Consider the following 19639-nt stretch of genomic DNA (forward strand, 5'->3'; position numbering starts at 1 on the left):
GCATCGGATTTTTGAAGAACATCCTTTTGGAACTATAAACGTATCTTCGGATTATGATTTTTACACTCGATGTTTATAATCAAGTTAGAGTTGTAATGCATTTTTTTCTATGCTTTAGCACCAAAATTCAAGAATATTTACATCAAATTTGGGCCTCATTTCAATTCATTTTATTAAATTTTCAGAAATTATATGATTTTTTTTTAACAAAGAAATTATATGATTTTGAAAGAAAGCCATTTGACGAATTGGACTAAACTCTTCCAAAAATGGAAAATGCAAAGGACGAAAGCGAAAATTTAATTAAATTACAAAAAGACGAAAACGACGCCGCAGCCAGGTAGGCGCACAATTAACTAGCCGCCTAGGTTTTCAATTTCAACTTTTAGTGGCTGGTGACCTCCGAGCTCCGACCCGAATTAGTAGCAGAGAGAGTAGAGGTTTAGGGTTTAAGGCCAGGCCAACAGCGACGGAGCGGAACAGCGAAGCTAAGAGAGGGAGAGAGAGAGATGGTGAGGCTGACTGCCGACTTGGTATGGAAGAGCCCTCACTTCTTCAATGCTCTTAAGGAGCGAGAGTTGGATCTCCGAGGTAATTCCAATTCCAATTCCCAATTCCCAACTCCAAACCCTACATTGACGCCGTTAGGGTTTTGATAATTGAAACTGTTCGCTTCCTTTTTGTTGTCAGGTAATAAGATTGCTGTGATTGAAAACTTGGGAGCTACAGAGGTGTGATTTACTTAAATATAACTATAATCGCTTCAAGCCATCGTTTTTTCGATTTAATCTGCTTCAAATTACTGAATTTAGTTGAATGAAATATGGTTTTTCGCTTTAATTTGAACAGGACCAATTTGACACCGTTGATTTGTCTGACAATGAAATCGTCAAGCTCGAAAACATGCCCTATCTTAATCGTTTGGGTACTTTGATTATTAATAACAACCGAATCACCCGTATCAATCCCAACATTGGAGGTAACTAACTTCTATCCTTCTGTCACTTTGATCTCATACCATCATGTTATCTTTTATTACCAAGTATTTAGTTGTATGTAAATGCAGAGTTCTTGCCGAAGTTACACACCTTGGTGCTTACCAACAACAGGCTAGTCAACCTGGTAGAGATTGACCCTCTTGCGTCCCTCCCAAAGTTGCAGTACCTTAGCCTTTTGGATAACAACATCACCAAGAAACCCAACTATAGGCTTTACTTGATTCATAAGTTAAAATCGCTTCGGGTTCTGGATTTTAAGAAGGTGAAGAACAAGGTGAGTTAATTTTAAATTGCCAAACTTATGTTTGTTGTTGTGGTGTGGGTGCTACTTTTCTATGGTACCATTTATGAGGTGGTTTTACAGTGCTAGGAATAACATACTAATGGAACACTAATACCTAGTATTAGAATGTCATGAATTACGTAGCTGAGGTCAATACTGACATGACAGAAGCACAAATCTTGTGAGCAAAACTGGCTTGGGTATACTGTATTTAGCTACCGTGTAATTTTGTATTATAATTGTGACGCTTTTTGTCCTGGGGGATTTTGGATTTTAAATTTTTAACTCATAAGGTACTGAATATCAATTTCTGTAGGGTCTGATTCTCAGACATTACACAATATTATTTTGGTTTTATAGCTTTAAAGAAACTTTGCCCTTCCAAATGCCTCATTTTTGTTAACTTGTATCAAAGGCTTCTGCTTGTTTCTTACTAGTTTCACCCAAAAAGTGGAAATATGAAATAGAATGCTATTTTTCATAGAAGATTAGCTTGTTCCTTTTGTACCTATCACCTGGATTATTTATTATTTGGTCTTGTTCTATCAATCATAGGAGAGACTGGAAGCACAAACTTTGTTTTCATCTAAAGAGGTTGAAGAAGAGACTAGAAAGGTATCTCCCCAAAAATTCATGCCTGCAGAGGTTCCAGAAGTTTCCCAGGAACAACAGGCTCCAAAAGTTGTTGCCCCCACTCCTGAACAAATTATGAAAATCAAGGTAATCTTAGCTATCAAGTTTTTACATAATTTCATCAATCGTTATATTCTGTGACGATGTGCATGGAAAGACCACGTCTTTCTCACATTGGAGCTGTTAGTAAAATGAATGAAAATATTATTTAAATGAACCCAGGAGAGACAAAGTTCACCATGCAATTACTTTTGTAATCAATGCAATTTTATTCAAGAAACAGCAATTTTCATAGTCTTTTTTTAAGTCCGCGTTCTAACTGTGAAGGAAGTGACAGTTAATTAGGGGTATTCTTTTTTTCCTCTACTAATGACTAAACGGTAGTATGAAATTATGAATAATTTTTCCAACCTCTATGATTTGATTTGTTCACCAGTATTAACTGATTGAGCAATTCTGATACATTGTCTATTCTCCATGTTAGATTATCTTCTCCTTGCTGTTTAGGTTCAAATCATAGTAATTATGGTTATTATATTTGAGTGGTATCTCATACTGTCATAAACACTACACCATTAGTTGTCCCAACTGAAAGTTATTCTGATATTTCAAGATATCCATTTGTGGGAAATGATAGAGAATTTGGTCTTTTGTGATAGACTATTGCTTTGTTTCAGTGGTTTCTTCTCCTACTTTGCAGCTATTTGTAGAGTCATCTTAGGTTTTCAATTATTTTATATGTTGTTTGTCCATATGCAGGCTGCCATAGTGAATTCCTCAACTCTTGAAGAGGTTGCTAGACTTGAAAAGGTTGTTTGCTCAAGCTGAGAACTACTTCACAATTTTCTGGATGTCTTATCTCTTAATGTTTTTACATTAACATTCTACTTGTTTTGCATGAGCAGGCACTGAAGTCAGGTCAGCTTCCTGCAGATTTGGAAATTTTTGATGATGATGCTGAACCCAATAGTGTCCAAGAAAAGGATGATAAAATGGACACAACTACTGAAAATGAGGCTAGTACTGAACCAAAAGAGATGGAGGAGCAGAAGAACGATGAAGCTGAAGTGATGGAACAGGTATCGATGCACTTCCTACAGTTTTTAAAGTATTTTTTTTTTTTTTTATTCGTCTCTGTGCACTGTTGTAGAAGGTCTCGTGTTCTTCGAGTAAGAAGATGCATACAACTTTGATGGCCTAAAAAATTATCTTATAAATCAAGATAGTGGTGTTATTGTTTTCAAATAATGCAATGTACAAACAGGCCCTTTACAAACAAGAGGGACTCTGTTGGCTTATAATATTGTCATAATGCAAGGGCATAGGGAATGGACAGAAGGAAATAGGATGAGTTCGGTTCAGCCTTTGTCTGTTTATTTCTTCAGCAATCGGAATTCATTTCATCTTAAACATACTATTGTACCTCCCATCAGTTCTGCAGGCTTAGGTTTTGATGGCTTTTGGTTTCTTCTCATTAGTGATTCATATGGAAATAGGATCAAGTGCTTCAGTTAGTGTAGTCCTATTTTGAAGCTGCTCTTCCTTTTTCCCTCTGCTTCTCATGTTCCTATTTAGGCATATTTTAGTTTCTATAGAAACTGGAAGATTCTGCAACCCTATAGTTCTGTTGACCAATGTGAGAAGGCATTCATAATGTAATAAAACATCTGCGGCCCTATATTTTAGTTTGTGTATTGTCTTATGAATGTTAGTTATGCCTAGCTCACTGGAAAAAATAATTGAAGATGAGCTGCTATGTTGTCGATAGTGTTTACATGGATGATATATTAACACTCAGTACTATTTATAAGATACTGTGATCTATCACCGAGAAATTTGGGATATTGCAGGATGAGTAGGTAAATGAGCTAGTCCAACGGTTGCATTGAGATTTGAATTGGAGAGCTTTTGAGAGTCACCGTATCATGCTTTTGGATTGTCCACGGTCAAACACCCCGACCTTGTTGACCTTATCACTTCTCGATCCACTTGGGAAGAATCAATTGTTTAGCAAGGTTGATAATTGATATGTTAGATTGTGTAATTGCTGAGCCCATTTTGAGAAGGATATTTGTTATAAAATTAGTACTGTGTTCGCATGTGTTATGATCCTGTGGTCTGTATGTGGGTAGGCGAACTTATATGATATGTTGGTTGATATTCTCTGGTTCTAGTACTAATGTACTTTTTCCTCTTGCAGGAGTAGGAGAATCCAAATATATCCTGGCATCGTAAAGCTTGTCCGATTCGAACCCCTTGGCTGCGCCTGGAAAAGTTATTGATTCGGAAACTCTGCTATTCCTTGAACTCTGTTCAATATATACGAGAGAACAAGGGGATTCTGCCTGTGTAAGAACAATTTATTTTTGCCTGATTAATTAACACTAATCTTTTCCCTTTCTAACATTGCTTTTGGGAGAGTTGGAACGGTTCATATCTGTATTATGTTGATACAAAGTTTGTGTCAAATTTCATATGTTCGTGTTGTTTGAGTTACAAAATAACGAAAGCCGTCAACCACTGCACAATTTTTTCTTACTTGTTCCAATGTTACATTTTACTACGGATGTTTAACTTTTAATCGGTTTTGCATTTTTCATGCCGTTTTCTTGCACTATAAGCTATAAATTAAACAGTGACATTCGAGATGTTCCATTTGACATAACTGTGGTCTTGGCATTGGTCACTGGCGGAGTTCATCGCGCCCAAGAATTGTCTATTGCTTCCACGGCCACAGACACGGAGCGATATCTTCAGCGTTTGCCGGACGCAGCCCTACGATCACGCACGGCCGCCTTTAGCGGCCAGTCTTATACTCAAACCTCTTCATCACTGAACAAGAATGCTGCAAATTGGATGAGGATGTTCTGGAACGGCGGTCCACTGCGGAAATGTAACTTAGTTTTTTGATAAAATTTGTGTTCTACTTGTAACGAAACGGCTTATGAGCACAAGTACTTATTAAATAAGCGTTTTGAGTTAGGACCCTCCGCAGTATCGCACAAGAAGAGTGTTCCAAAACGTATGCAGGTCATGAGTTGCCTGAGGGACTTCTGGGGTACCATGTTCAGAAAACCTTTTTTCCCTTCCTAACTGGATCTTTTACTTTCGAATACTTTTCTGCAATTTCCACGGTTGCCATGCTGGTAAAAAAAAAACAAAACAAAAAATGTAAAACTAAAAAATTAAATGAGGCAGCTCCCTCAGAACGTAAAAACCTATCAACACGGAATTGATTCAGACAAGGCTGAAACTTTTAATATATAAATGGAGTTCAATCATCGGGAGCTGCTGCTGCTTCGCATCAAATCAAATGCAAAACTTAATCCAATCAAATGAAAGAAAGTTTTGAGAAAGCAATAAAATTAAATTAAAAAAAAAAAAACACCATGCAAATGCAAATAAGAATTTATCCGCAGAAATGAAAAGTGAAGAACAAGGTGGAGTATCGATCGATCAACAAGGCAGAGAGGAATAAACAACGGAAACAAAGGATTCTGCAGAATTTTGGGGCCTTGGGTTTGAGGCATTGGGACGGCGGCGGCCGCGTCCGCGTATTCAGTGTTCCACCGAATGAATATCAAAGCGGCCTTTTTATAGACGAACCGCAACTCGAACGCTAGACCTAATTATCACCTGCTGCAAGTTGCAACCCCCACTTGTTTATATGGGCCGTTCTTCCTGGGCTTCATCCTCGCTGTGGTTTAGGGTTTGTTTTCGTGTTGGGCCATTAGTTGCCATTCTCTTTTGTTCTCATTTATTAAATTTTGTTTTCACATTACACACTTTGTGTTCAATCATGTTCGTTATTTTTATGTGATTTATTGAATTTGATGACTATAAATAAATAATTATGTGTAAGAGAAGAATATTTGTGTGCGGTTATCATTTCCAATAGAAAAAATGTCACAATGAAAAAATAATTTTTGCACATAGTTTCTTCTTCTGACATTCCTATTTATTTGCCAATTAATTCTCCTTTGCTTTATTCCACTGAAAGACCAGAAGTAAACGTGAATGTGCACGAGGCTAAAAATGACAGCCAAAATCTTACGCCTATATTATAACCACATCACATGTTTTCAAAATGACCACTACTTAGACATGAAATTTACTACACCAATTTTCAAAGGGTGGTGCTATCCACATCCCATGTTTTACCTTCCACACACTTCACTCAATGTTAAGCCTTCAAACAAATAAATCGAAAGATCAAAAAATATAAAAATTAGCGTGGATAGCACCACCTTATTTGAACACCAACAGATGTGCCATGATTTATGTGTTTCATTAGTTTTGTATCCAAACACTACTGGATTCGCCAACATATAAGAGACATTGCCATATAAGTTACGGGGTTGCTACCATACTTACCCTTATTTAAATTCCTTGTATACCCTCTCTGTTTCTGATTGTTAAATTGAATAAATAAAAAGAAAATAAGTGACATGAATAATAAACAAGGGCATGTCTTAAACTAAAAAAATAAGCGTACTTACGTTTGTTATAAGTTATTTTTAAAATGACTGAAAGCACCAAGTGCGAACATTTTTAGAACTAATCTTTGGTAAAAATGAAAGTAAATCCTTCCGGGAGAAGAATTAAAAAAAAAAAAAAAAAAAAAAAAAAACCCCTTCGAGGGCTTTTAAAACCTAAAAGCATTTTCCCTTAAAGCATCCAAAAGAATTCCATGACCAAACCAATTCCAAGTCATCCAGAGGAATCCAACGTATCAAGAAAGATGAGGAGTATAGTCACAATAAGCATAGATTACTTGTTTAGAGTCATCACAAGCAGATAAGAGAAAGATAACTCCTAGTTCAAACATGATTATTCAGCCCGGCTCCATCTCAGAGATGCGCCGCCACAACGATACTAGTAAATTGTCTCACAAGACAGACAATACCACATCGATACTAGTAAATTGTTTCGCAAGACAGACAAGACACGACACGACACAACACGGCTTAAGTCACAAGTAAACCACCAAATACAACTATATGACCAAATGCGCAACCCCAATGACCACAATCCAGCATCATTATGGGGTTCTCGATACATGGGTGCATATGTTCGGAAGGTCTTGGCCCAAAGGAAGCAGCCCTCGGCATTGTATCCTCGTCCAATATGATCGATTTTCCTTGCCTCTTCTGCGATCCAGACGAAATCACCAGATCAAGGTTTTCGGGATCAGATAATGTAATGTCCTTCAAGAAATAAAGACGTGATAAAAGGACTGATTGCTGTAAAAGAAAATAATTTTATTTATATTAAAGAGGGAAGAAATAGATACCTCAATCAAGCGTGAGCATGTTTCTGTCAATAGCTCAGGAGTAGCAGCAGCAACCACGACTCCGTGCGCACTGGTGCAGGCTTTTTGCACCCCACCTTCCTGCACCAGTTTTGGGGAAGAGTTGATTGATTGCTATTCAGAATCGTCATAAACTTCTTCATTGTCAGAAAACTCATCAAACGACCTCATATCAAGCTGGTAGCGAAGAATCCCCCCAATTCCACCAAAACCACGGCAGAACTGTGACCCCTCCTGTGACTTGTTGGTGACAAACTCGAGAGTACAACCAAAGCGCCTGTACTCATTTGCAAACCACTCCAGCAGTGACATCTTGTCCTGAACCTCTAGCTCTGCATTGGCAGCGTCCCGGAAGTTGCTCTGGCTGTTCTCCTGCTCCTTGTTGAAATGCTTCACTATAATCTCGCCAGAAATATTTTTCAGCACATACCGATTGATGTCGAGACTTTCCCACACAATGAGAATTTCAACAGCACCCATCTCTAGAGCTTTTAGTGTGTCGTCCACACCAAAAACATACTTTCCTGTATCCTGGCTGATCTCCTCAAAGTATTTTCCTATCAACTTCTTTTCCTGTATGAATTTCACATTGGACAGGATCTCTGCCGACAACTCAATAGCCTGGTTGAAACCGTTCTCTCCTCCATAAGAAACATCCACCACATTCAGTATTTTGGCCTGCAGACGAGGATCAAACATATCTGACTGACTAAGCTCAGTTTTGAAGTCAGCTGACCCAGCGAGTATTAATCCTGAAACATTAGGCTGACTGGTGGCAGGATTAATATAAAACTGGGTTGCAAGCTCCGCTGTCTTCCTAACATAGTTGTGTCGCTTCTCCATTCGAAGACGAGCAAAACGTAGAGCTGATTGCCCTCCTCTTCCGTGCTTCTTTGGAAGGTCAACACTAAATTTATGAAGCACCTCTCTGGTGTTTCCACTTAATGTCCCAAAAAGTGTCCCATTTCCATCCATGACAATGAAGCCAAATTTGTCATCAGATTCTAAGAGTTCATTCAGCGCTTCAATATGGAACTTGTTGTCACAGAGGTAAAGAGATGCATTGATGGGCCTGAAAGGCTCAAAATCAATGGTAACCTTTTTCTCCTTCCCATCGTCAGTAACAATGGTCCCCGTGTACAACACAAGCCCATTAGGAGGAACCTTGTTGTAAAGCTTGAGCCTCTGCTGAGCAGAAGTAATAGCCCCAAGAACAGATTGACGATTCACCCTGCTCTTAATGTTCGATGCAGTTCCAAATTCATCACCAAGCATCTTAGTAACACGAGAAATCTGATCCCGGGGAGGCATGATGAGAGAAATCATGCTGGTTCCATTACCCCTTGCAGCTTCAAGTGCCTTGATCAGTTTCTTAATCTTCCAAATCTCAATGTTCTTATCAGTCTCGTGACCATCCGCCATTCTGAAGAATTACAGCAACGGCTGAAACAACAATTGATGGCCTGCAAAATAACATTGAGCAGATGAGTTTCAAAAGACCAAAACCAGACGAAAAACAAGAAGGTAAAAAAAAGTGTAAAGTGCCAGGATGCAGAAATTTTAGCCATAAATACTAAATTCAAAGAATACAACAAATATCCACACATTTCACTTTGGAAGGTTTAAGCAGCCAACAACAAAAATGAAAATGAAGAAGCATATAAAGTAAGAACTAGAATGCAAGAGTTGTAACTATAAACACTGTTCGAAGAACACGACAAGTCACAATTTCATGTTGGAAGAGTAAAGCAGATGACAAACAAAATGAAAATGAAGAAGCATGTAAGTTCAGAGGTTCTAACAATTAAAAATGAATTCGGAGAACACGACAAGAAGTCTACATGTTGAAAGAATTAAGCAGCTGACAACCCAACATGCAAATGAAGAAGCATAAAAGGTAAGATGTTCTAACTATAAACACTGAATCCGTAGAACACGAAAAGAAGTCACGCATTTCATGTTGAAAGTGTTAAACAGAGGACAGCCCAAAATGCAAAACAAGCAGCAATAAAGTAATAGCTTGAATGCAAAAGTTATAACTATAAATACCGAATCGGGAGCCATTGAATCCACATTAAAAGGAATAAGCATCCTAATTACACATGTTACCACATATTCTGAGGGGCACACAATCTAAATTTAAAACATACCAGAATGCCTCCACACTAAATACTTTCATGCAATCTATTCAAATCCAGCCATAGCACGTAACAAGGGATGAGACGCATGCATATGCCCAAAAACACACATCCCCGGCAACAATTGACAAAATTCAGCTAAAAATAATAGATACATGCTATCAAGCATAAAATACAGCAACAATTATTCACGATGGAAACTATTAATCACAGGGAATATTAATACAACCACAAATTAAGCATAAAACCTGATGATTTCAACGCAAAAACAAAAAGCATGTAACAAAAAAGTAAAAAAATAACAATCATATATGAATTGATTGCATATCTTCAGGAAAAAAAAATCAGCAATCACAATACGCATACTTCACAGGGAATATAAAGTATACCAATTTTCAAATTCGACAGATTAAAACAGCAGATCCAAACAATTGAGAGAACAAAATCGCATAAGAACCCTAGAAAAATCGCGTAAGAACCTTAGAAAAATCGCATAATAACCCTAGAAAATAACAACCCTAGAAAAATCGCGTACGAACGTTAGAAAAATCGCAGAACAAAATAATAACTAAAATAAAAGGGAGGAAAGCGGAGGACCTGATGGAAAGCGCGCAGCCAAGAGTTCCTGGAGAGTCGAGAGCGGAGGATACTTTGATATTGAAGGAAGAGCTGACAGAAGGGACGTTCGGTTTATATACTACCACCAGGTACCGCTGGGCCTAACCCTAACCCAACTTTTAACCCTAGTTAGATTAGATCAACCCATCGTCCCACCCTTTGCAATTTTGGATTTCTCCGGAACCGACTTTACCTCAACCAAAAACAAGGACAAGAATTTAGCCACGATAATATACGGCGGCTAGCTATTTTGACGTCAAAATTTCTAACTCAAGTTTCTCTTTGGGCTTTAAATCAATCCAATGCGTTAACATGGTGCTTTGGATTTTCTTTGGGCATGAGAGGAATGACGGCCCATAAACCCAATTTGATCTACTCTAGCATTTAGATCGATTTGGTGGGTTGGATAAGATTGAGCTTTAGAAATGAGATTGGATTGGCAAAGATTTGTTAGACTTTGTAAGTTAGGATTTGTAACTCATGTATAATGATATGTTATATAATTCACTCTATTATAGATTCATAACTTGTCATATCCAGCTCATATATCGCAACAATTACTTGTGCCCAGTTCACAACTTCAGATGCACAAGTTTAACTTGATCTATGAGGGCATTCAGCCAGGTTTATAGCACCATATCTTGTGTGCGAGGTTGAAGTAAGTAAATTAATTATCTTAACTTTTCTTATACAAATGATATTCATTAAATCGAACTTGATATACCGCAATGTCTTAAACAAAAGCATTTAAGGCATTCTCTGCTTGTATATAAAATGTGTACCTTCGACTCTCATGAATAACACGATTGATAAAAAAATATTCTTAACTAAGATCAAATCACTTGGCCAAACTCTTGGCCCCAAACAAAAAATGAAGCAAAGGGTAAAAGGGTTTCCAGGGCTTACAGTAAAAAAAAAATAAAAACGAGAAGTGGGAAAAAGGAAGAGAGAAACCCTGAACAAAACGGCGCGGCGGGTTTCGAAGGGAAAAGAACCACTGATAGTAATAGTTATTTAATTTTAAGAATTTTAAGGAAACATTTATATTACTGTCTATTTTTATTATTAACGATATTTTTATTCTAAAAATCACTTACATTACTATTCATTTAAAATATATTTTTATCTCTTGTTAAGAGTCAAAGTTTGGTCAAACCTCTGATTGTCTGAGGCAACTGACCGAAAACCGCAGGAAGCAAATGGAAATGGCGTAGGAATCATTCAGGGTAACGGAGATAGAAGGGAGAGGACGGGCGTTAGTGGTGGCGAAATTGTTCTCAGAGAATCTCCGATCCTCCTCTACTCCGCTCTTCCTCTCATCGCTCCTTCTCCCCAACCTTGCTGCCAACACTATTTTAAAACCTTATAAAAACCCCAACCGCAAGCTCAACCCCAAGTATGTCCACTGTGTTCTCACCATGTCTTCTGTGGTCCGAATTGCCTCTCCGCCGCTCTCTCCTCCTCCCACTCCCCTTGGGCCTGCTATGCCCTCCGCCTTCTCCGTGACCCCTCTTCGCCTCTCTCCGGCCGGCCGCTCGAGCGCCAGGTCCAGGCTAGTTTCCTGATCGCCACCTACAACCTCGCGGCGGTTTCCCCTTCCGATTTCCAGATTCTTTTGTCTCTCCAGGGCCAGCCGCACGACCTCGCCGTCGCCGACACCACGGCTGCTGCCCAGTTTCTTCACTCTCTCATCTCGACACTCCGTGCTCCTCACCCAATGTTCCTAGAGCAGCCGTTTACGGTGGAGCTCTCGGCGGCCCTGCTGGCCAAGGACAAGCTTAACGCCTTCGGATTGATGGAACCCTTCACGGAATTGTCTCAGAGGGCGAGCAGGGCCTCCGCCATTTATCCGAAAGCTTTGTTCTTTAACCACGACTGCCTCCCCAATGCCTGCCGCTTCGATTATATCGACACAGACAGCGAACACAACACCGACATGGTTATCAGGATGATCCATGATGTTCCAGCGGGGAGGGAGATTTGCCTGAGCTATTTTCCGGTTAATCAGAGCTATTCGAACCGGCAGAGGACTCTGGCGGAGGACTATGGCTTCGCTTGCCAATGTGATCGCTGCAAGGTGGAAGCTAATTGGTCTGACAATGAGGAAAACGATGAGGGTGGGGAAGAAGCAGAGGGTATGGATGAGGACCAAGACCAGGAAATGGAAGCAGCCTTGGAATCAGAACCGGAATCCGGGTATAACATTGAAGAAGCTGAAGCTCAAGCCCAAGGGGAAGCCGGGAATAACGTCGAAGAAGCCGAAGCTCAGCCCAAGGGGAATCACGCCTATTTCTTTCTCAGGTTCATGTGCAATAGAACCAATTGCTGGGGCACTCTGGCTCCATTGCCCCCAAAGATGACGGAACTCCTTCGAATGTCATGGAATGTAATGTCTGTGGCAACCTTAAGAAAGATGAGGATAGCTAGCTAACTGCTCTCTTGGCTGCTGGCTTTGTGTAAGTTTGACTATTATCTTTCTGGATTGAATTCAGCTTTTGTTTTAGTTAGTTAATGAGTTAACAGGCTAGAAACTGAATCCTTTGTATTTTTCGAGTTTCGACGCTAAATATGCATATGCACCTTCTGTTCTAACCGCTCACCAGTTTATGTGATGATTGCTTGTAAACTTCTATATTAATGAAAAAAAACTCCTATAATGTCAATAAGATAAGGTCACTTATCGAGATGAAATTGGTGTGTTATCAAGCAAGCATTTATTTGTATCACCTGATTAGTCTAATCGCTGTGTCATCCCGCAGAATCCTTAGCAAATTGTAAGCGGTTACATGCCCTATTGTTGTTAGCTCGTTTATTTGTCCGTCATCAGGACATATTCAGAGTCTTCAGAACAAAGTTTAACTATGATTAGGAACATGAAGAAAAAGTTTAAAACTCCCCTATTCTCAAAGGTGTAGAACCGGCTGAGAGGCAACCTGTTCTAAATGTGTGGGTTTTGGTTTTCTTTAGGAATGAAATATTTCTTCTTCACTAGTTGCTTTACTTTTTAGGATTCTATAGGCAAAGACAAAAAAGAAAGACCCAAAATCACAAAAGAAAGACAGCAACAAAACAATTCAAACACATCTAATCGCCACTTGGTCAAGCTTTTTAATGATAAACTAGACAACTGTGGTTTTGATACAGCAAATTGACAGACGGAAAGCCTAGACATCCTCCTGTATCTTGATGCATGTACGCATGTACCTAAGTACCTAAAAATATATAGTGGAAGAAGTTTGAGTAAAGGGTGCATACTTAAAAGAGGGATAGCAAAAGCCTGTACTTTTAATGGGAAAATGACTGCATGCTTTCTTTGGGAGCAAGTTGAAATATATGGCAAACCTTCTCAAAAAACTAATACGAACATGCATATTAGTTAAGGATTGTCTAACTTTTTGTGTACAAAACTAGTTGATCAGATTGGGATAAATCGCAAGACTTCCATGCCAAGCCATGATTCTATAGACATCAAGATAATTTAAGTGCATCCCTATAAGTAGGTATATGTTAAAAATACTCGTTGAATGTTTAGATCACAGGCTTCAAGAGATCAAAAGTTGGTAATCACGATCTTTTCAATGAAAGAAAGCAAAAGCATAATCAGAGGTTTCAGAGTTTTTATTAAATTGGTTATTCCTCTTTGCAATGGGAAAGCTGGTATTTCTGGTTCTTGTTTTAGGAATATGATGACCCAATGATTCCTGTGGGCGGATTGCTGGTGTGTGTGCCATTGTCCTTTAACAAGCATAAGCATTTTTTCTTTTCCTTTGTAAGTTAGAGCCAACATGTGCTTAGTGGGAATTCTTTATACTTAGATACCACGTTGGGTTAGGAAAGCTTAATAATTTCATGCTACGTTTGGTGACAAATGAGGGATTAGGATGCTGACTTTTTATTGAAGCAGTTTAGGGTTTTCTCCAAAAGGATCAGTAGGTTTCATGCTCAATTAGTGTATAAGCATATGCTAGCTGTTTGGAATTGTATTCATCATATGGCATACGCTACCCGTATGCATTATATAGCCTCCTTTCCTTCTTTGGTTCGAAACTATACTATGTCTATCATCCAAAAATATAGTAATGTGATGTTTATGCCTAGAAAATATTGCACCTAGGGCGGTCCAATATAATTGTCCGTTTCAAGTGTGTCTGCACGCGTGCAAATACCCTCTATCTCTCTCCCCTTGAAAAGCGATGCTTGAAATAATCTTTTGGAAAAGAAAAACCAGTTGTCTTATTTCCTCCGGTAGAGCTTACTCTTAATAGAAGCTGATCTTTCTTTTCGATTACAGAAACATTGGTGAAGGAGTACGGGCAGACATCCGCCAGCACCAATCATTCAAACTGTGTGACCCGATTGTGTGGTGGTCCGATATGCTATAGGCGGTAAGATTTTTGCTTTACTCAAAAGAAAACTCATAGCAATCAATGAATAGCTAATTACAAGTTGTTTGGTTTTGGTAACTGACTATTCCCCTTTAACTGCTCCAACCTTTTGATCGAATCAAATGCGTAGATGCTTTCCCAATCACATTATATGAATCACCCCACTTGCCGTTTTGGAGTTTTTGGACCACCGTATGCGTATAGTTGCACCGCCTACTACTCTCGTGTTTGTAATGCTTCCAACTTTATCAGTGCGTAATGCCCCTGCAAAAGTTATTAATGGTGATTGTGTTTTTAGGTCTAGGACGTCGTGAATGGCGTTGTCCGTGGCTATGGCATGTAATTATGGTTTACCTAATTTATGTTACTCTGCTTAATGATGTGTTTGGACGAGGGATTTCTAGCTATTTTAGAATTTAGGGTTTAGAATTTAGGTTTAACCCTAAACACTAAACCCTACAAACATTAGATGACGGAAATGAAAATATACCGCGCGAGCATTACCAAATCACTTTCAAATGAATCCTTTCAAGTAGTCATTTGCAAATCACTCTAAGTACATTGAATCTAGTCATTGTAAATTCCCCAATTTGATATTTTGTAGCACATTTCTTACTAATGTAGCCTAAATCCCTTTGTCTTGGTTATCCTCATCCCAACACAAGAAGAAAAAAAAATGCTTCTGGGTCATAAGAACGTTTTTAATGTGTTTCGGAGAAGCACCTCATACGGAAACCGCGGTCAAAGTGCTTCTGCAATGATTACTTAAATTTTGTTACAAGGTTCGACATTTTTAATTTGAGACATCAAAATGCTTGTGTACATAAATGTTCACTAAATAAAGCAATCTTTGTCATTAATATCGTGTAGGTAGATGTTGTTGGTATTGACGTTTTTTTTTTTCTTTTTTTCTTTCTTCTTTTTGGGTAAACTGAATTTATAACCTGGGCAAAGGCGTCAAAGGTACAAGGGAGATTCAAGCAAGGACCAACCCACGGGAAAATTTTTAGGTGTACCGGGTACACCAAAAAAATTTGGTGTACCCTCACTCATTAGAATTTTTTTGGTGTACAAAAAGTGAGGGTGCACCAAATTTTTTTGGTGTACCCTCACCATTATGAGTGAGGGTACACCAAATTTTTTTGGTGTACCGGGTACACCGAAAAATTACTCCAACCCACGAACAAAACACAAAAAACTACAACGGAGTTAGAAAAGTGTTTTTGACACACTTGATTTTTAATCCGCCGCACATTGTGTTTTTTTTAATCTTTTTGAAGTAGAGCAATAATGTTAATAAATTAAATAATTAATTGTTAAAAAAAATTAAGAAAAATTAATGAAAATGATTTAAAAACTTTAAGTTTTAATAAAATAAAGGATAAAGTGAATAGTACAAGATTTGACTTTTTAGTGTAAAATGTAGTTTTTCGTTCAAGTAAACAGTACCGAAAGTTTTTCGTTAAAGTTCCCAAAATATTATTGGTGAAATCGAACCTATATTACATGACATGAGTATCATCTCCGGATTTTCTTTATAAGGATCCTAAAAACAGTTTGCTTTGTGCTTTTGCTGATTTGGCTGCTATTTACTTTACCCGTGTCCGTGCCTTATGAATGAGGATCCTCTTTACGAGGGTACTATAAATTTTCAAATTGAATTTGTTCATCGTACATCGTGAGATCAGATTTTGTCAAAGATTATTCATATTTAATTTTAAATAAAAGTATTTAAAATAATTTCTGATCACATTATGTACGATGAATGAACACAATTTGATAATTCTTGAGATTCTCACAAAAAAAATTCAGAGAAAATTCTTATAAAAAGTAGTCGTTAAGGATTCTCACAAAAAGTATCTAGAGATGATTCTCACAAAAAGTATCCGAAAATAATCCTCATTCGTTCCTTATATTCAATCTTTCTTTTCTTTTTCTTTTTCTTTTTCTTTTTTTTCTCTGTATTTGTTTATCTCGCAACCTCATCATATGATGGAAGCTTATCAACTTGTCACTGAAATTGAATGCTGAATTGACCATAAAACCCATAAAACAAGGAATCAAGTGCATAAAGATAGTGGTGAACAATGGGAGGTGCAGCCATTCCTCTTTATTACTTTTGCTTTTTTTCTTTTTACGTTTTGAGAGTTTCAAATTCTAAATTTAACTTGTTCTTATTCGTCATTTTATTTATAATTGTTTTCTTTTAAAAAGTTGTATATTTGCGGACAATATTCGAAAGTTTTGGTATTCACTAAATTACTTTTTTAGTTAAGTCAAATATTTGAAGTTAAACCGTAATGTTTGCAAATGTTCTTCAATCGATCTTCTTTCTAGCGTGAACCACATGTCAAGTTTCTACGTGGTGGGAAAATCAATTAATTTGGGAAGGAATATTGAAAGTAAAATAGTAGTTTTTCCGACATTTTCTACTTGGTGGGAAAATCAATTAATTTTGGAAGGAATATTGAAAGTAAAATAGTAGTTTTTCAATTTTTTTAGGGTATATGGTTATGGTTATTAAAGTTGTACTAAATATATACACAAGAATGTAACATGTACGTGTCACATTCCAGTCTCGACTCCACCGTAGCATGATATTGTCCGCTTTGGACTCCGGCCACGCCCTCACGGTTTTGTTTCTGAGAACTCACACTATAACTTCCTAATGATTCACCCATCCTATGAATGCTCTCGTCCGAACTCACTTAACTTCGGAGTTCCGATAGAACTGGAAGCCAATGAGTTTCCAAAAGGCCTCATGCTATAGGAGGTTGGCATGTACATATAAGCCACATCGCTCTTTCTTTGTTGGTCGATATGGAATATTACTGTACGTACATGCAAAAAAAGAAAAATAAATTTGGAAAATGAGTCTAATGCATGAGTTTACATTTTTTTAGTCATACAATTACAACCCATGGTTTGCTTCCATTATTCAAAATTCAGGCCAAAAAGTAAAAATCTGAGCAGCTGAAAAGCAGTCCCATCCCAGCAAGAAACAGCTTCATCTGTTCACATCACGCTTTTGGGAAGTCAGGCATTTTATGTTTGAGGCTCATCAGATAAAAAGCGAGTCGAGATTCGGGAAAGCAATGCCCAAATAGATTGAGAAAATCTAAAGCCGGCAGAGAAGGAAGATATTTTCGGATGTATTGTTTCTCAAGCGAACACGATACACCTTCATGTATTATTATCATTTTATATGTTATAGCAAATTATTTTTTTAACAAACGATATTATTTATAATAAGAAGATAGATGAGTAATTGAGCCTCATAATAGGCCAGCTATAATGGTGTGATTCAAATTTGCTGATCATAGCTAATTTTTTATTATGCAATAAGGGTAGAGTTATGGCCATAGATTTTTTATCAAACATAAAATGACCAAAATTAAACCACAAAAATGTCATAGTATAAGATACAAGCCAAAGTTAGAGGTGATTTTCCATTATTCTTTGTGACAGTTCTGCTTTCCTAAGATACACATAACTTTCTAGTAAAATATGGAACGAGTATAGTTGTTGACCCTAAAAATTACAAAGCCTACGTGGCGCGCAGGCCGAGTAACTAATGAGCTAACTACGTCATTCGGTTAATACGGGGGGCATGCCAACTCGTCGGCCAAACCTAGCCGAGGAGTACAATTTGTTGATGTTGCGTTGAACGTGTTGCTGACTTCTTAATCTTGCAATTACGGCCGAGGGAGGAATAAGTCTCGGCCTTTGGATTTTCGAGCCTGAAGACAAGGCTGCTAATTCTGCAAAGTTCACGAATCGTCGGCGCCGGATTCGGTCACAGTGATTATATTCGTGATAGTATAAGCACGTCGAATCGACACCAAACTATATGGACACAAGTACTCAAAAGTGACGTATGTTTTGATGGTAAATGCGGTTCGACCGTCAGAATGCCGAACTCTGAAACTCACTTGTGAGTATCCAATCATAAAATCACTTGGCGTTCAATGTGCCGAATGTAGTAACTTGTAACACCTTACTTCCCCGATAAGGCTAATAAGATGACATCTGCCAATAAGGATTCGGAAACCCTTTCCGACTGAGACTTTGATAGGTAACCAGCCAACCTCGATGCAGTGTTGTTTATCCAAATTGAAGGTGCTCCTTGGTCGATTGATTCTACGACGACAATGCTATTTATCCAAACTAAAGATGTTCGTCGATTGCCTCCACAGTGTTGTTTATCCGAACTGAAGATGTTCGTCGGTTGCCTCCACAGTGCTATTTATCCAAACTGAAGATGTGTTGGAAGAAAAAGAAAATGAAAAATATCAAGATGTTTGAGAGGTTTTGCGCAGGGCAATTGTGTGTTGAATTGGAGAGAGCTTAATTACGCACTCCGTTCTCTATTTATAGCAGCAAGACAAATCCTAACCATACTAGAACTAGGACTCCTTACCGCAATCCATCTTATCTCGGCCAATCCTCCTTCTATTAGGATTTTGAATTCAACCTCTTATTAGACCACATTCACTTCCACTTTCTGGTATCCTTATCTGGCCGAGAATCCTTACTGCATAAGGACTTAACCTCTTCATTCATCCGCCATGCAATAGGGCCCACCACTTCCTATTCATCTGGAATATTCTTTTCCCAAATAGGATTTGACCGACCTTAGTTAGGTGGTCCACGAACCGGCTGGTTTGTAGCAATCCTCAAGCAAAGCTTCTGGCCCGATAACAACTCCATACTCGACCCAGCCCAATAATTTTAGGTCCAAACAATAGTATATGAAAAATATGTACAAATTGTTCAACAACTTTGTCAAAAAAAAAAAAAAAACATATTATTTCGGGCATTTTTTTATTTTAATATTTATTTACTTTTACTCTTGATAGAAAACATGAATTGTATATGTTTATTGTAAAATGTGTCAAAAAATCATGTATTAAACGTAAAAATATGTACATCTATAATACTGTATAATATTTTGTAGTTATAAAATTATATGTACAGTTTAATGAATCATCAAAATGTGTATATTATGCGAACTTACTAACTATTGTTGGAATTGGAGATATAGGAGATTAGTTACGCGATACGCGAATGTACTAACTATTAATGGGATTGGAGATGTGGGAGACTAGATATACTCACGAGTCCTAATACAAAGCATATTCTTATATACAAATTATTATGCGGGGAGGAGAATTAAGGGATTTTAGAGGGTAAATACGGGAAAATACAGGGAGCAAAACAAATATCTACTCCGTTGCAATCACTAAAAATATAAAAACACCTTTGCCCTTTCG

The 19639-nt window shown here is 37.9% G+C and overlaps 2 protein-coding genes and 1 pseudogene across 4 annotated transcripts; 2 read left to right on the forward strand and 1 right to left on the reverse strand.

Moving 5' to 3' along the window:
- The first annotated feature begins 299 nt into the window (after nt 1-299).
- LOC103950362 (U2 small nuclear ribonucleoprotein A') lies at nt 300-4452 on the forward strand. 2 transcript variants are annotated; one of them, XR_007254763.1, is made up of 9 exons: nt 300-591; nt 691-731; nt 850-979; nt 1067-1272; nt 1837-2001; nt 2674-2724; nt 2820-2993; nt 3765-3929; nt 4115-4452. XR_007254763.1 is itself a non-coding variant. In XM_009361559.3 (8 exons), the coding sequence occupies exons 1-8, from the start codon at nt 510-512 to the stop codon at nt 4118-4120; spliced, it is 855 nt and encodes a 284-aa protein (XP_009359834.2). In that variant the 5' UTR covers nt 306-509; the 3' UTR covers nt 4121-4452. The 2 variants fall into 2 exon arrangements, 1 of the variants encoding a protein (XP_009359834.2); XM_009361559.3 differs by lacking the exon at nt 3765-3929 and having other exon boundaries at nt 306-591.
- Nucleotides 4453-6665: 2213 nt separating this feature from the next.
- On the reverse strand, nt 6666-10164 carry LOC103950363 (eukaryotic peptide chain release factor subunit 1-3). Of its 2 annotated transcripts, none has more exons than XM_009361561.2 (3): nt 9961-10164; nt 7208-8688; nt 6666-7064 (listed from the first exon to the last, which is right to left on the reverse strand). In XM_009361561.2, exon 2 carries the CDS (start codon nt 8645-8647, stop codon nt 7340-7342), a length of 1308 nt encoding a protein of 435 aa, XP_009359836.1. In that variant the 5' UTR covers nt 8648-8688; nt 9961-10164; the 3' UTR covers nt 6666-7064; nt 7208-7339. The 2 variants fall into 2 exon arrangements, with proteins under 2 accessions (XP_009359836.1, XP_009359835.1); XM_009361560.2 differs by having other exon boundaries at nt 6666-7121.
- Nucleotides 10165-11165: 1001 nt separating this feature from the next.
- LOC103950364 lies at nt 11166-14763 on the forward strand (annotated as a pseudogene).
- The last annotated feature ends 4876 nt before the right edge of the window (nt 14764-19639 follow it).

Source organism: the organism of the source record quoted next, unplaced genomic scaffold (assembly GCF_019419815.1).
Source record: "Pyrus x bretschneideri cultivar Hongxiangsu unplaced genomic scaffold, Pyrus_bretschneideri_v1 Contig74, whole genome shotgun sequence".
In the NCBI taxonomy this organism is placed as follows: Eukaryota; Viridiplantae; Streptophyta; class Magnoliopsida; order Rosales; family Rosaceae; genus Pyrus; species Pyrus x bretschneideri.